The 16,929-nt window shown below is 48.7% G+C and overlaps 1 protein-coding gene across 1 annotated transcript; it reads left to right on the forward strand.

Annotated features, from left to right (window-relative positions):
* The first annotated feature begins 1,525 nt into the window (after positions 1-1,525).
* LOC128723754 (pupal cuticle protein 36-like) lies at positions 1,526-16,340 on the forward strand. The gene is made up of 7 exons (XM_053817520.1): positions 1,526-1,546; positions 1,607-1,897; positions 2,159-2,399; positions 2,490-2,647; positions 15,051-15,345; positions 15,414-15,666; positions 15,740-16,340. Exons 1-7 carry the CDS (start codon positions 1,526-1,528, stop codon positions 16,338-16,340), a joined length of 1,860 nt encoding a protein of 619 aa, XP_053673495.1.
* Positions 16,341-16,929: the final 589 nt, after the last annotated feature.

Raw genomic sequence — 16,929 nt, forward strand, 5'->3', positions numbered from 1 at the left:
TTCAACGCAACGCGGTCGCGGTCAGTGCAACCTGCAATCGTTCGGTCTCGACGACGGAGATGGGGCTTTGGGCGGCTTATATGGTGGCTTCGTGGTAGGGTTCCATCCTGTGGCTGACCGTTTGGCTTCCCAATGGCCAAGGGCCCCACCATGCGGCCACGCAGATGTGTTAACATGCTTTATTGCATTCGTGTGGGTGCGTCCGAATCCGTCTTAAGAATGGTGTGGCGCACGTTCACTTGCGGTTTCGCGCGGAAAGTAAGTTTTTTTTTCTCTCACCCCACGAGGCTGGAGGTTTATGGTTTTTATGCACCACTTTTTTGCCTTTCCCCACGCAGCTCATCATTCATGCTTAGGATGACGGTGTGGCGTGTAAGGAGTGAATTCATGCCATTTTGATACTTTTGATAGAGGTAGGTTTTTTACTATAAAAGATAGTACATTATATCTTAAACGCGATATTTAAAGTTTACTTATTTACTTTTATTACATCTTTAGCTCATTTTAATTTAAAAAAGAGTTAAATAACCTAAATTTCTCAATCTAAAATTTAATAATCTAAGTAAAATTATTCAAATTTCTACAGTGTACAATAATTTAAAGGACATATTTGTTATAATGATTTAGAATATGTTTTTCATTTTTCACATTCGCTTCATGATTGACTTTTCTTCTTAAAATGAAATTCGAAAATTTGTCTGAAATGATTTAAGCACAAAATTCTCTAAGCCTTTCAACCTCGCGTCCGTTCGTGCGTTACTTTTCTGCGACACTGCGCTCATGCTGCGTCTTCTCTCACACCCCAAGCACCACCCCACTAAGAGGAGGTGCAAAATTCATCAATCTCCTCCTCAATGGAGCTGCTCGAAAGCTTCGGCCCGATCATAATGACATTCAAACGGGACGGCTGGTGCCTTCCGACCCAGCACCCTTTCCTCTGGGTCAGACTCCGTTCTACGGTACGGTACGCTTTTTGGGGGTCTCGCTTTTCCACCCAAACGCCCCAATATCGCCCTCTCGGTCGATCCGGGCGCTATCATTCTGATTGTTCTCGTTCACCCCCAGACTCACCTGCCGTCCCGGCGGGGTCATTGTGATTAGTGGACCGCAGTTTTCGGTGTACGGTTGGCTTCGCGTAGTGTTGCGCGCTTTTTCATCCTTTATTTATTTGGCCCAGGCCCGGTTCGGTGTGTTGTAGGCTGCGTTTGTTTGAAGATGGGGCCCGTGTTTTTTTTTTCGTGTGTTGATTTCGGAGGGGAATCGAAGGTTCGGAATCGGATCTATGCGGCCCCTTCGGGGCAGGGCGCAAAGGCCGTATAAATAAAATTGCCGAAGGCATCGCCGATGATAGTTTGTCGCCGGTGTTTGGATAGTGCAGATTCTATCGAACGGCTCTCGCTGCTCCGGGTGGGTTACGGGCTATTTTTCGCCGAGTTTAGGTCAAACGGTAGCTTTAGTCGACGTGTGTTTGGAGCGAAAAAAAAATTGTGTCAAAAATTGTGCCCACGGAGATTTTGCAGCAAACATGAGCCACTTTTCTGTCACGGTAAAGCCACAGCAATTTCAAGCTTAAGAAGGTGATCTCAACATTGTTCATTTTCCGCAGCTTGCGCTGGTGCTGGCGATCGTGGTCTGTGCTACAGCTAAGCCACAGAACCAATATTCGCAGCAAAACTTTAACCGGAATGCGGGCAATTTCAACCGCAATGCGGGAGTTGGCCAACAGCAGCATCAACAGCAGCAACATCAGCACCAGCAGCATCAGCATCAACAGCAGCAGCAGCAGCAGCAGCAACTTCAGTCTCAGCAACACTTTGCGCATCAACGCCAAGCACAAGCCCTTCGAGCGCCTTTATTACCACCTCACAACCCGAACCAATTCAGCCAAAGATTACAGGTAAATAAGCAACTAAATATTCAAATTGAGATCACAGGATAATATTCTCAAGTTCCTAGGTAAAATGGAATTGTTCACTTGGTTTAAGTTAAAAATAATCCAATCAATTGATACTCCGTAAAGACAGCTCTGTTTGGCCTTTTCAATCTACTCCAATTATTCACGTTGCGATTAAAATCCTTTCTTGCTCCCTGCTAGGAATAAATCAACCGCTAATCCGACTGATCCCTCTCATTTGTCGCGGAACCCTTTCACCCACAGCAACCCTTCCCGAACGCGATCCGCCCGTTCGTACCCATCACGTCCTACAGCAACGACGTCTCATACGATGGGACCTATTCGTACGCGTACACGACCGGTGATGGGCAGCAGCAACAGGCCCAGGGCTACCTGAAGAACGCTGGCCTGAAGGACCTCGAAGCCCAATCCGTCCAAGGCTCGTACTCGTACACGTCCCCCGAAGGGCAGCTGATTACGGTGACCTACATCGCGGACGAGAACGGTGCCTTTCCTTACGCAACGCATTTGCGCTTTTCACGAGACTAATACCCCAGCTCTCTCTCTCTCTCACTCACTCACCTCTTTCGTTAAGGTTTCCGCGCCGAAGGAGCTCATCTGCCTACGCCACCTCCGATCCCGGAGGCGATCCAGAAATCGCTCGCCCTGATCGCACAGACGCAACCGGTTTCGGCGCAGTTTAATGCCGCCTACAACACGGGTCGGTTCAACCAGCAGGGCAGTATTCCATCGGCCAGTGGTCACAGCTACAATCGCTTCGGATAGGCCGGTCCTGATCGCGACAGGTACGGCACACGTTTGCGCCATGCGTTGCTTCACACGCGGCCGGAAGTGGCCGTTCGCGTGAACAATGAAAATTCCACGCATAGCACGGCTGGGCCAGTCGGGGAGGTTGGAAAAACACACATGCCCATGCCACCTTCTCAACCGCGTGTGTGTGTGTTTGTTGTCTTTTCGCAATTGCCCCTCCAAAGCCGACCCAAGCCCTGGAAGGGATCGGGATGCAATCTGGCTCGCGCCGCGGTCGTAAAGTACACGATGCATTCGCGCGATACGCCAACCAGTGCGCGGTTGTAAATCTTTCGTTCTTCTCTCTACGTCAGTCCCTTTCGGTGCCCTTCCCCGTGCGGTCAGCCGGCAGCAAAAGCGATGGGTATCAGTCCGGTAAAATGCGCAATTAAAATGCAAATTGATTTCGGGCCCGTTTCCGAAACGGCAGGGTGCATCCCACCATCGGGGCGCCGTCATCGTCGATTGATTAAGAAACAATGTAATGTGGTGGTTTGTTTGTAACTCTCAGCTCCCAGCCGATCGATTGTGATCGCACGGAAAACGCTGCCCCGGGGTTATGTTTTCCTGCACCCTGGAACATGACACGTTCGCCATTTTGACACGTCGTAATTGGCTGCATCGGCATCCTCCAGCAATAGGCCTAGGGTAGTGGGGTCTCGCTTTACTTTGGCCTGTTTGCCTGTTTCATGTGACACTTTGTTCTGTTTCGTTTCTTTTCCCTAGCCCATTCCGTGCCCTGCTTGCGAAACCAAAGGGAGTCTGTTCAGTTCCGTTTCCGTTTTATGCATCACAACCAACGAGCGCATTTCGGATCCGAGGGAACCGAGCAGCCCAGGAGCTCACTCATCGTTTTATAGCCTCGTTTGTATATAGATGGTAGATTATTTTATTGATTGCAAATAAAGAACAACGGTTCTGAAAAAAAAACTCACGGTGTTTAATTTTATTTCGATGTACTGAAGTAGAATGAAAGGTTTTTAATAGATTGTCGAACTATTGATCGAATGGTTCTTTTAAAAGATTTGTTAGTTTGGTAAATTGATGATGATTAATAATGATTAATTGTTCGTTAAGATAAGAATGAATAATGGAAGAAGCATGAAATTATTAACTAAATAAAAAAAGCTATTGAAATGACTATCGACTAAGAGATGTTCAAATGGATATCCGACTGACAGTTTTTCATTTGTAATAGAATAGCTAGACTACATTTTGCCAGGTCTTTCTGGTGCGTTAAGCCAAAGCTATGATAAAAAATAATGTAAAGTTGCTTATGTTATTATTATTAAAATCAGTTCTTACCATATAAGTTCGCAGATTCGTCTCTACGTGATGGTTACTATCTTGAACTGTATGTAGTATGTTCTGGAAATTTAATGTAAATTTCTTAAATGTTTCATTAACACTTCATGCATAACACTGTGCAAAAAATAGCAATCAATCTCAAATTAACTAGATCAGTAATTCAATGATATTGACCGTTCATCACCTTATTATAAACAATAAATAAATGTGTTGAGTGTCTACCATGCTTTAAATAGTTATGGTATAAAACACAGTTCGTTTTGTTTTATGTAACCTTTTGAGCTGTAATTCAAATACGTTGAAATCAAATTCAAATACATCTTCTACCGAATTTACTGCATCTAAATCTCGGCGATTTCGAATTGTGAACGACTATAAAAGCTGTGTTATGCACTTGTTCGAGATGCAACGCTTGTACTAAAACCACATACCCTGCAGGCGCAAAATAAGCTTTACTACTTAGCACAAGCTTTGTGAGATCAATGTTCCACGATTCCTTTCCAATTATTTTCGCTGACGCACAGTGCAGTGGCAATGATTATGTCAGTTCAGACGCGCTACGGCATAAATAAATTAATTGAATGTTTTCTATAAATTGTTTATTATGTTAGTAATTGAAGCTACGTTGTTAGAGCTAATTTAATTCCGTACGTATACTAAAAAACTTTGAAAATAACCTCGACAAATCATAGATCAATGATTTTATTGGAGACTCAAGCTTTTCGCATGTTTAGAGTCCTTTTTTCATATGTGTAATATTAGCCGTTTCCTCGAGCATATCTCGACGCAGCACATTGATATCAAATTATCTCCAAATAACGATTTGTGACCTACATTTTGCTCGTTATTGCGATCGAACCAATTCCCAGATCAATCGTCATTCCAACACAATTATTCGGAACAGCAAGGGTAACTCGCAAACGAGCGTATAATGAGCTAAATGGCGTCCATTAACCACGAGCAAATATTGCACAGCTAAATGCTCATCATCCCCACCACCCTTGCCGCATCACCCTGCACCCCCCTGCCAGGCAGCAACATAAGCATAAGCAGTTCCGGTTTGCCCTTTACGGTTCAAGCACCTGCCTTCCCTGGGATGGATGAGTCAGCCGCGCGAAAACGTGCGACAAACACGAGATGTTGGCCTGCTTAATGTCGCGGCTCGCGTTCCGATTCGTTGGCTCGTTTGATCCTCATCCTGCCAAGCCGTTCCGTCGTGTCTCTGGCCGTGCCGCTCGGGTAACATTGTTGTAATGTGGAAAACTCACCGCACCGATCACTGACGGAGGACCCTCTAATCGAACCCTGGGACGGGTGCGGGACAATCATCACGAGTGCCTGCCCAATCGTGGATTTCGTGTCGAACGAGAACGCCACGTAAGAACACGACGAACCATTCTCGCGGAATTTATCTATGGAAGTCACCGTCGGTAATCGGTGATTACAAATTTGCATCCACACTGGCGCGAGCTGCCTCGCGGTGGGCTGCAGCGAGCGAAATTTATGTGGCAAAAAAAGCGAACCTTTCCCGGCCATGATCGCGATCAGGCGATTGAGACTATCAGCACTCAGCTCCCTTCACTCTGTATGATAAGCGGACGCGCATGGCGACGCGAAAGGAGCCCACTGTCGGGGCCAGATGTGGGAGCGTCCGCTTGTTGGTGGGGCAGATGAACTGCCAGATGCGAGCGGTCGATCAATTGAAGGATTCCCGAACGGCAGATATCACATTTCGGTGTGCTGTCGCCTTGTTTTGGGCATCACGGGTCAACGCATAGGGCGAGGTACTTTCGGGTGCTAAAAATACACTCCAACATGTAAACCGAAAGGGTAAACCACCCTCAATCCCAGGGCCAAGAACCCGGGCTCGGGTGGGCGATGAAGCAATTAATGAGAGGCCAGCCCGGTGAAGGCGACTGGTGTGAAGATGCGCACGACCTGGTGTCCGAATTTTGCACGGCGACAATCAGGCCACATGCTGGCCCGATGGGGGATCCGCGAAAGGCAGATTTAATCGGGGCTTGCGAGTGAGCGATTGCCTGATTAACTGAAAGGCGATAGTACCGGTCGAGGCACGGTGCGTTGCATAATGCGCACCGAAATTGAATTAATGCTGCGGTGCATCTGAAATGGCGTTGCATCGACGGGAAAACCTGAGTGGGGAACAAACGGGGGCTTGAGTTTTAGACGAATAGACAATTCCTATCACCTCATTTGAATAGTTAGCGGTAGTGGAAAAGGCTAATTCAATGTAGATTGCGATTTTTGGCACCAAGGTTTGTTCTAATTAGCACCGGAATTTGCTATTTTCCAAATGAGAATTGTCGTTTTATAGAGACACTGATCGTCACCCTGAACAGAAGATGCATTTTTAACTGATTTGATATTGTAGATTATTTCGTAGAATGTTTTGAATGCTTAGATGCAGGGACATAGAATGAATTATAAAGGTCGCTAGTTTTGTTGTCAGCAATGGTTTTTATAAAACGGTATGGATGATGTTTAAGCTCAAACAATAAATTGAAAATTTTAATAAATAAAATAAATCTAACTTATAATGAAAAAAAATACTTTGAGATTTAATAGTTCAGGTTTCTATTAAGACAAAACAAAGTCGACATATGTCGACGCATCCCTCTCTAGCACAACACGCAGCTGTCTCTTGTCTTAAGCAGCTTGTATCTAAATGAGACCAAAATTAAACAACTACCATGGCGAAAAAAAAACAATAGACGCACGCTTTTATGAAATTGAATTTAAAATCATCCATTGGATCCCCCACCAGGCCAACGATTTTCCTCGCAAATTCGTACCATGACCGCGCGGCTGTTGAATTCACGTTCCCAAAAGCCAACCCCGTGCAATTCGTGCACGGCGAGAAATGTTCTCCCTTCGCTCGTGCACCGCGTCGTGGGTGCATGCCAAATGCGGATCAATCAAATGTCGACCTTTTTTCCAACCGCCCGTTCGCTGACAGCCGAAAACGGCATCAAAGCAGGCCCAGATCTCCCCTCCAAATGTCACATCATCCGTTTTGATGACGATGCGCACGGGGCCACCGAGATTTGGCGCAATTTGCTAAAATTAGCTCTACCCGCACCGTCTCTGGTTTCAGTTCCGGCTGGGAAGCGGGAACACGGTGGGAAAAACAACGGTGGCGTCTCCGTTTCTTTCGCTCCATTTGCATCTCGACAGAGCTGCGTGAAACATCGGCACCGCACTCCGAAGAAGCTCTGGCGCACTGGCAGGGCTCGCAAACCCTATAATCTCGCCAACCTTTGGTCTTTCCTTTTTGTTTTCAGAGCCAAGGTCATGCCACAACGAGTGACAGTAGTGCACCTGGAGATGCGGTCTCCTCGCGTAATAATACCCACCGCACACACATGCCAAAGCGGGTGCGCGCGCGCGCGCCTCCATCGTACGCCATCGCCAAGGTGATCTTATTAAAGCTCATCGGAGGGGACTTGAACGCGCAGCAAGCGACGAACGCGCACCATCGGGTGCACTTTGAAGACGCGTCCGTGTACCGATGCGAACTGCTAGCGTTCTCTGGTTCACCGACGGAAGACGCATCACAACCCGCCAAGGGTACGATCGTGGCCTGCCGTCACCTGTTGCACGCATGCCCATGCTTATGGTGCTCGAAATTTCCGTTCTAATACCGATTTGTGCGCGGTTCGCGCGATCGTGTTTAATTTATCGCTCAAAAGGGGACTCCTTCCCGGCTCAAGGTTCGGGTTGCTTCTTCGCCATGCTGGACTCGTTGTGCCTGATGGCGGTGAGAGGCGTCCGGCGTATCATACCCGTCACCGATCGATCGGTCCTTTCTCCACGCGTGCATCCTTGGTGGAAACATCCCGTTCGCTCGCCAACCCAGCCGAACACACGTGATACTGCACCGGAGATGCACCGAGCTGATCGTGATTAAGCACGAGCTAAACGACACCGGTCATCATCTCCGGCTGGGATCGTGTATAGTCGAATCTCGACAACCGTCATGCTTGTCGACGTCATGTTCTCGAAGCGATCGAGCTGCGGAGGCATCAATGCCACCGATGGACATGCAGCCCGCGGAATGTGCCTCTAATGGGACGTGGCCAATTGTTGCGGGCAGTTTCGGGTGGGCTTTAATTAGCAAATGAGTTTGATGAGTTGATGAAAGGATTGATTTGCTGGTGCACTGCGGTACTGGAGCTTTCTAAACTGCCACCGTGTGGACGCGGGGTTTTGGTCTTTCTTTCGCCAAGGTGCAGCTGGTTTCGATCCACCGACACCCGGATGTTGAACGGAGTCTGGTTTGGTTGCGGACGAAATATAGGGTCCGTGTGGTCGTCTTGGGTGCCCATTACCGAGTCGTGCCATCAATTTGGAACCCATACCGTCCTTGACCTAGTGTTTGAATTTTGTTCCGATGTTAACACCGTTAAATATTTGAGCCGCGTTTCCTACCGGCGGCGTGAGTGGTTTCGCATTTTCGACCGATGTTCGCTAAGTGGGGGTTTCAAGGGTGGTTAGGTACGTTTTTGGCGTTATTAGAAGGTGATTGTTTGATTACAACGCGCGTAATGTACGAATAATGCTTGCGGAGAGCAGGCAGAATGTTAAGTGAACAAATTATTGCATACATTCAGGCGTAAATGGATAATTAAATAATTACTAAATAGTATCATGTCGTGTTTTATAAATAAATGAGAAATAAAGAGAGCACAAACGTCTCAACCATTTTTGCACTACAGCTTGATGTACTTACTGGGCAAATGTAAGACAATATTAACAGTAATATCCGCATCAACTGCACTAACGACCCTACTCTGGTATGTCCTTGAGTCCTTCAATAAATCAAGTAATAATCTGACTTGTCGTTTCGTGCCAATTTAGATCAGCTTGCGTGCCCGAGTGCCTGCTCACACGCGATTCTCATACCCAATCACTTGTCCATCCTCCCACCCCGAGGGCTCATCCAGCAAGGATAATCGAACCGGATCGACCACTCGGGAAGTGACTTTTTTGTTTCACGAAACGCACCAACCTGTCGGAAGCAACCCTGGCGCGCTGCCACTCAACCCCTCGCCTCCAGGCACCGAACGCTCGATGAGCCCTTCGATGAGCCGCCAATTAAATCATTATCCCATCGCAATCCACCGCAACCACCAGAAGGTAATTATTGCATCAATCGGCAACCTTTCGCATCGTCGCGGGCGCGCGCGCTCTCGCACGCCGGGTGCAAATGTCAGAAACTCAGCAATGGGTCGCGATCGGTTCTTAATTCGCGCCCGCATAGCACCCCATACGAATGGGGCTTTGGAATGCCGCCAAAAATCTAGGTCATCATCGACACATATTCTCGTGCGCCAATCGATGATCACGTGCACGAATCGAAAATAGGGGGTGGCTCGATGACAATCGGCCGCATGATAACGATCGCTCGTTGCTGCCGGTGGCACCTGATACCGAGGACTCGGGCGATAAATCGATGCCCTCAGATGTTGGCGCAATCGCGTAGGGCTAAAGCACGGGCATCACGCTCGATCGAGCGCACTCTCCCTGCTCGATGCTCCATTTCACACTCAATTTGCTTCAACGTTGGCGGCATTGCAACAAGCTTGCTTGGCTCCTCAGAACCGATCTCGAGTGTGTTGCCGATTGGGCAATTGGGGGTGGTTTTTGCATGCATCGCACCCGCTCTAGATGACGCAAAAGTGTGCCGGCAGATGCACTTGCTCGATGGCCCATTCGGGTCGATATCTGACTGTGCAACATCGCATATCGACAGGAAATCGACCGTTTTGGTTGAGGTGGGCGATTGTTCGATGCTCTTGCTTCGAATCGGCGCCACAGATCGTTCTGATTTCGAGTTAGGAAAGCTTTCGTGGATTTTTTGGGGGATAAATTTCATCCCTAGTAAGCCATCGATCATGCACAAATACAATTAGTACAGCTCTAGTGGTGGCTTCCGTTCGATTCCCAGGCCGTTTACCGGATGCCTTTCCCTTTCGGCGAGCGTACCCTTTCCGTGCACTCGCAGACTGCAGTCTTATCGCCGGCGAAGGATCGAAATGTCCCCGAGAGTGAATTGTTGCCCGGGTAAGCCGATGCGCGATAGTGTGCCCACCACAATGCTTGCTCGGTTGGCTCATTTCCATAGAAAACCGATTCGGATCCGCGCGCATCCCTGCCCTTTTGGTGGCGGGTCCCCGAAAAGGGAATTATGATTAGATCCCTGACTTCTCGAGAGGGGAGGGCAAAATTCTTGAACTTCAATTGATGCTGCCACACGCAACCTTGCCGGCCGGGCTTCATCAATCCGGTAGAACTGATGGCTTTTCGGAGATTGGAGCGGCATTGAGCGGCGGGAAGGAACACGGGCGAGTCGTAAATTTGTAAACGTTTGTCTTGTTAATGGGACTCGCTTTTAGATCGATCGAAACGCGCGAAATCAGCCAACTCGTGGCGGTACATTGTGTGCTGAGATTCGTTGTCCTGGCTCGTGGCGCGCGTCGCGATGTTGGACGTAACAGATCGTTAACGGAAAAGCAATTTGCAGTTTACCTGTTGCAGCGCTATTTTGCTCTGATTGATGCTTGTTGTCGTTGGCGCCTGCTGTGGGTGGGTTCTTATCGCAGTACTAATTTGTGCTAGAATTATAGGACACAAAATGGAGACCTGAATGATAACAAATAAATGCTTGTTATTTGTGGATTGATTACTAGAACCAGTTTCTGTTTATAAAAAACATTGCTATTTTGTGTTTGTGCAAAAAATTGTAGTAATAAACGATTTTTATAAAAAAAACATATTTTTATCGAAATCCAAATCATACAACATTTCATATTTCGCTACATCTGACCTATCAACGCTCGATCAAAACGACGAATCTCAAATAGATCAAATTTCCCTGCTGCAGGATGTCGAATGTACCCTTACGCTCTGTCCCGTCACCCTCGATGGCGATCACCTCTTTCCACCCCGCTGATCCCTTCTTCGCCCTTTCTGATCATCGCTCTATTTCCATTTTTGCGCCAGAGAAGCGAACAAACGATGCCACTCGCCTCGGTATCATGTCGGTCTTTTTGGGCAAAGCGAGACACGCGGCATTCTCCCCGGTGGCCCACCATCTCCACTGGCATCTTCGGTCTCATCGCCAGAATCCGCAATGCTAGAGATGTGCGCTAGAGCAAGAGCACCCCTTGCGAACGCCTTGGCGCGCATGCTCTCGGGTGCGAGGCGCGGAAACAATCGCCCGCCAAGTCGAGCGGCTGTTGCAGTCGAAGAGGATCATATATAAAGCAGAGCCTGTCGCTCGAACAACACATTCGGTATTGTGCCCTCTTCCCAAGCTGCGGAGTGTCATCCCAACGCAAGGAGCGTGTTAGTGTACTGCGAGTGTTTCGCGTCCAGTTCGCGCGTTTCGGTGTTTCGAGGGTTAAGTTCGATCGGTGGTGCATAGGCGAGCCAAGTGCGCACGTTGCAACTGCATCTGTGATACGGTCCGGAGTGATTTAGCCCATTTTCTCATCATGAAAGCTGTAAGTGCGAAGGGTTTCTTTAGAGGCTGGTGTGATTTGAGCTGTTGGTGCGGGTTTTTAACCTTTTTTTTGAGTGCTAGTCATTGCTGACGTGTTTCCAATTTACTTTTATGATTTTGAAATGCGTTATAAAGCGTTTTCCATTTTGCGAATTTTGAAAGTCCTTTTCAATTTTAATTCCTTTTTTTATGTCAATTACTTCGATTTTTTACTAGATATAAGAAGAAAGATTTAACAGCACAACACTTCTTCAGTCGTTTTAAAATCATTTCAATATTTTTATAAAATTCTTTTTAAATCCTTTAAACTTGTTTTATTTCTTGACTGTGATACATTCATTTGTTTGTGCAAAAATTTGTTTGTTCCTTTGAACATAATTACAATAGCTCAAAAATGCTTCAAAAATAGTCGTTGATGAAATATCTTGTACGTAATTATTGAATTACATTCATATGAACTTTTCTTTAATAAATTTTCCACAAAATTTTTAAATGCCTCTGAAAAATCTATGCAAGAATGAACTAGGAAGTTGAAGATGTATTACGGCTGATGTTTTTTCCCCACTGTCAAATGTTCACTCCTTGACATTTCTATGTGAATTAACATACTGATTAACAAGCAGCATATTGCTGTTATTTTCCCATAAAATAATGATTCATTTTCACACCCAGAACACACCGGAACGGTGGCCTGGAATCGCGGCGTCATCATTACTCTAATATTCTCTCGGCAAACACCCGACGCGAGGATTCGCCCCGAGGGCTCGCACGATAAAATTAACAAATTATGTTCCACCGATCCGATCCGTCGGTAAACAACGGTGATCGTGAAGCCAAGCTCCCGGTGTCGCCTTGACAGTTTGGCAAGCAGATTCCTAGTTCCTTCGCCACCACCAGCACGGTGCCAATTATGCGCGGCGGCACCTACTCATCATGTCATTTTCCGCTAATCGAACCCCATTCGAAGGCGTTGATTACCGTAATCCAACGAAAGAGAAAGACAGAGAGAGAGAGACTGAGAACGGTTCTCACCTGGCGTGGATCGATCGATTGGGCAACGGCTCGTGTGCCGTATCCGCGGGTCCTTCTTATTATCCCTTTCCACGCCATCGTTGCGATCACGTTCGAGGTCCACGTCCCCGAAAACGAGCGCGATAAAACCTGCGATGCAGTTAAATTTAATTGATGCTAATGATAGCGATGCGCTGCCCATTCCATCCCAACCACCCCTCAAGACAGGGCTAAAGGTCACCGATGAGGATGGGTCGGTTAGTTTTTTGGGGTCGATTCCTTGAAGCAGCTCGGTGCGAGCGAATGCGCGTTTATCCCTTTCCGAGCGAACCGAATGGGTCTGACGAAACGGTGCAATTTTTATGAAGATATCTGCCGGGCAGTTTCGATTAAACACACTGATTAGGTGCCGTCTTGGGTCCATTCCCTCGGGCGGGGGAGGTTAAAACTGCACGCGATCGATCGAACTGTGTGCATCAAAGGCACGCGTTCCACGCGCTGGAAGGTGCTGATAAAATGGAGAAGCAACAAAAAAATCCAACTCCAACGCCAACGGTTTTGCATCAACAGGGTGAAAGGCATGGACACACAATTCGATTGTCTTGGGGCGGCGTAATCGGGCGTTATTAAATTTGCCGCAGCAACCCACAAATGTCCTACCGATCGAGTGTTGAGCAACGCGGTGTATTGAGTTGTAGTTGAGTATTTTTGATTGGAAGCGGTTGGTTGAGGCGGGTTCTTGCCCGCCCGGAATTAACCGACAACATCGCGCTTTCAGCAAAAGGTCATCTTTCTATGCACGATCTGCGCGATGCACATGCGCGTTGCTGGGAGAATATGCTCTCTCTTTCTCATGCCAAGATCATGCACCAGCTGTGGGGTCATGAGACAACAGGGTTCGTCGTTTTGCTGGCATCTGAATCACTCGATCACGGGATGCGGTTCTGTCGCTACCGCAGTTTTTCCTTAGCTAGGTGTGGCTGGGATGGTTGGGTGCACGTACAAGTAAGCTGAATTTCATTGAATTGCATTCTTTGAGCCCCAGTTGACGATGTACGTACATCCCCAATTGGTGGTAGAAAGCTTTAAGCACACGAGCTTTCATGTTACTGATGTTTTTTTTACATCTTTCCACGTGACTTTTATATCCCAAACCCACGCTCCCTTTCTCGTTAATTCAATCGGTCATCTCAAAAGACGATCCCTTTCTCAAGTAAGGCCAACTTCAACGCGAAATAGGCTGCAAAGCGGCTGCTTTGAGCTCATACTTTAAGCCCCAAACACAAAGCTGTTCCGTTCGGATTGCAGATGCAAATGTACCGCCGCGCGCCATTACGGTTTGCCATTGAACGCGAGCGCAACAATCACACACAATGAGTCGATTTTTTCGCTCTTCTTGCCGGCTGCCGCTTCTTCTTGGCACGGAAAACCGAAACAGAAAATTGCCCCATAAAGACGTATTTACAACGCAGCGCGCTCGAGAAACCGTCCGAACGCAGCGCAACGCAAATAGGTTGAATTTGAATCGAGCGTTATCCTATCTTTGAAGCTCTTCCCCCCACCTTTTTCTGTGCCGAGCGATTGGACACGAGAACTAGGTCACGGAAGGGGATTTTCCATTAGCACGCGTTCGCAAATGCCTCCCCGATACGGAAAACCAAGCGGTCCACCGAAAAACGGGCGAAAAACATCTGCCTCTAGTACGTTCTGCCTAACGGCCATTAAAGCTTCCGATGGTGCGAGAGCGAGACGATTTGTCCGTTTTTTTTTTCTCTTTCTTTTCACCAGCTCCCACATTCGAGCAAGTGCTTTGGTTGTGTCAATGAGCGGGTGAAAAATCGACGCAAAGGAAAAACAAATGCCTGAAAGGTTTATCAGTTAAGCCTGGGCCTGGGAGATGAGCGCGCTGGCGGCGTAATTATGTTGCAGCCGTTGTTTGCTCGCTGGGTTGCCCGATTTCGTCACCAAACGTGACTCCCGGCACGGTGACCTGAAGAATCCTGCTCAACCCCCCCCCCCCCAACCCCACGCAAAACTCCCCTGCTTTTCCTCTCCCCCGCGACTCGTCTTCGTTTCTGAATTCAATCGTTCTGCGATTTTTTTTGTTGCTTCGCGCGGTTTGTTTCGCGACCGATGCCATTCGTTTTCCCGAGCTGGATGTGTGTTCGAGTTTCGCAGCCTCAGCACAATGCCATCCTATTCGTGGCGTGCTGCTCGTCTCGCACCTCTCGACTGGCGTCGGTATTGGGCAATTGCGATCCGATTCCGAGCCCCCGACCTGGGCGCCGATAAGCTCCCATTCGCGCCATTCGCGCCGTCCGAGTTCGGTTTGTGCGCTTCAACAATGTCCGCATTCAATGTTGCGCGTGTTTCTTCACTCACTCGAAAGCTTTTATGATAATTTCGTGACCGCTCAAGCATTTCCGCGCGTGAGCAGGCGCATCACAAGCGGCTAAGGTTACACTCATTGTTGGTTTTCTCGGTTTTTCACGCCGATTTCAGATCCTGCTAGTGGCGTCGCTGGTGGCGGTGTGTTCGTGTGCGCGGCTTGACAACAACTACCTGCCGCCGCCGGGAGCGGCCTCTGCTGGAGGTGGTCCAGGACTGACGGCACCCGCGGCTGGTGGTCCTCGGCCTGGTGGTGGTGCTCCGGGTGGTTTTGGAGGTCCTGGAACGGCCCCGGGAGGCGGTGGTTTCGGTGGAGGTGCTGGTGGAGCGCCCTCTGGTGGTGGATTTGGTGGTGCAGGACCCAGCGCCGGTGGATTCGGTGGTCAAGCTCCACGACCGGGTGGTGCTGGTGAGTTTTTTCTTGAATTCTACAAGGAAGAGCTTTTTTTTGCTTACATCGGTGAGCTTTTTTCCCAGGAGGTGCTCCAGCAGGTGGACGTCCTGGAACGCCTGCTCCGGCTTATGGCCCACCGTCGAGCGGATTCGGTGGAGGTGCCCCGTCGTCCTTTGGTGGCGGTGCTCCAGCTCCTTCGGGTGGATTCTCTTCGGGCGGTGCAGGAGGATTCGGTGGTGGAGCTCCAGCACCTGCTCCGGCTGGTCCCAGCCAACCTCCGATTGAGATTATTTCGTACGAAAACATGAACAACGGCGATGGAACGTACAAGTACAGGTGAGTTAGAGTAAGCGTGATCATCTAGGAATGTCCTTTTTCATGATGTCCTTCCACGGGTCTTTTTACCTAGCTACGAAACGGCCAACGGCATTAAGGTACAGGAACAGGGAGATATCAAGAACAAGGGCTCCGACAACCCAATCCCGAGTGTGCAAGGATCTTACTCGTACACGGCCCCAGACGGACAGCTCATCACCGTGACGTACATCGCCGACGAAAACGGCTTCCAGCCACAGGGTGATCATTTGCCAACGCCACCTCCGATCCCAGAGGAGATCCGCAAGGGCCTTGAGGCGATCGCGGCCGCTCAGGCTGCAGGAGGTGCCGGAGCGGGAGGTCCCAGTGGAGCCGGAGGATACCCGGGAGGTGCCGGAAAGCCATCTCAAGGCTACCCAGGCTCAGTGACCGGTTCGGGAGGATATCCTTCGGGTGGTGGAGCGGCCGGATCCGCACCAGGAGCTCGTCCTGGTCAGCAGGGTGGCTATCCGAGTGGGCCGGCTGGTGGTGGTGCGGCCGGATATCCGGCTGCCGGTGGACCAGGAGCAGCTCCCGGAGGTCCTGCAGGATACCCATCGGGTGGTCCGAGCTCGCCGGGCGCCTCTCGTCCCAGCGCGCCTGGAAGACCGTCCGGAAATGGATCGTTCAGTCCGCAGTCCGGTTACCAGTATTAAACAGAACGCCACACGCTTTTACCACGTTAAGCATGCATTCATACATTAAAACACACACACATACACATCCCGACACACACATACACGCTCACACAAACCATGAAAATTCCAAGCGAACGGGCCTGCGAGTAGCGACAAATGGAGAAAATGGAGAAACGAAATGGGTTCACTCGCTGTAAATAAGGTGAAATGGAACGGTTGTAATAAAACGAAAAAGTGAAAACAAACCTGATCAGGTGTGGGTGGTCTGAACTTGATCTTGACCGATCGTGAGATGAAGGTCACGATCGAGAGTACGAAAGAAAGCTCCCCGTTGGGGTGTTCGAAACCGAAAAGCTCTCATGATCTTCACGTGAAGCTTTCATCATGTTCATGTTTCATCTTCGAAAAAAGCTCCTCTGCAGCAGAGATGCTGCGGTAGCTCTTTGCGCTGGATTTAGTACATTAACAAGGCACAACGAAACATACAGTGGGTTACATTTTAGAGCACCGCATCGATCCGGTATAAGATCGAGAGCTTTCGAGGATACAAGCTCAAATGAAGGGAGGAAATGCCCTTCTGCAGAGACTCGGAGCTCAGTTTCCGTTC

Source organism: Anopheles nili, chromosome 3 (genome assembly GCF_943737925.1).
Source record: "Anopheles nili chromosome 3, idAnoNiliSN_F5_01, whole genome shotgun sequence".
Lineage (NCBI taxonomy): Eukaryota > Metazoa > Arthropoda > Insecta > Diptera > Culicidae > Anopheles > Anopheles nili.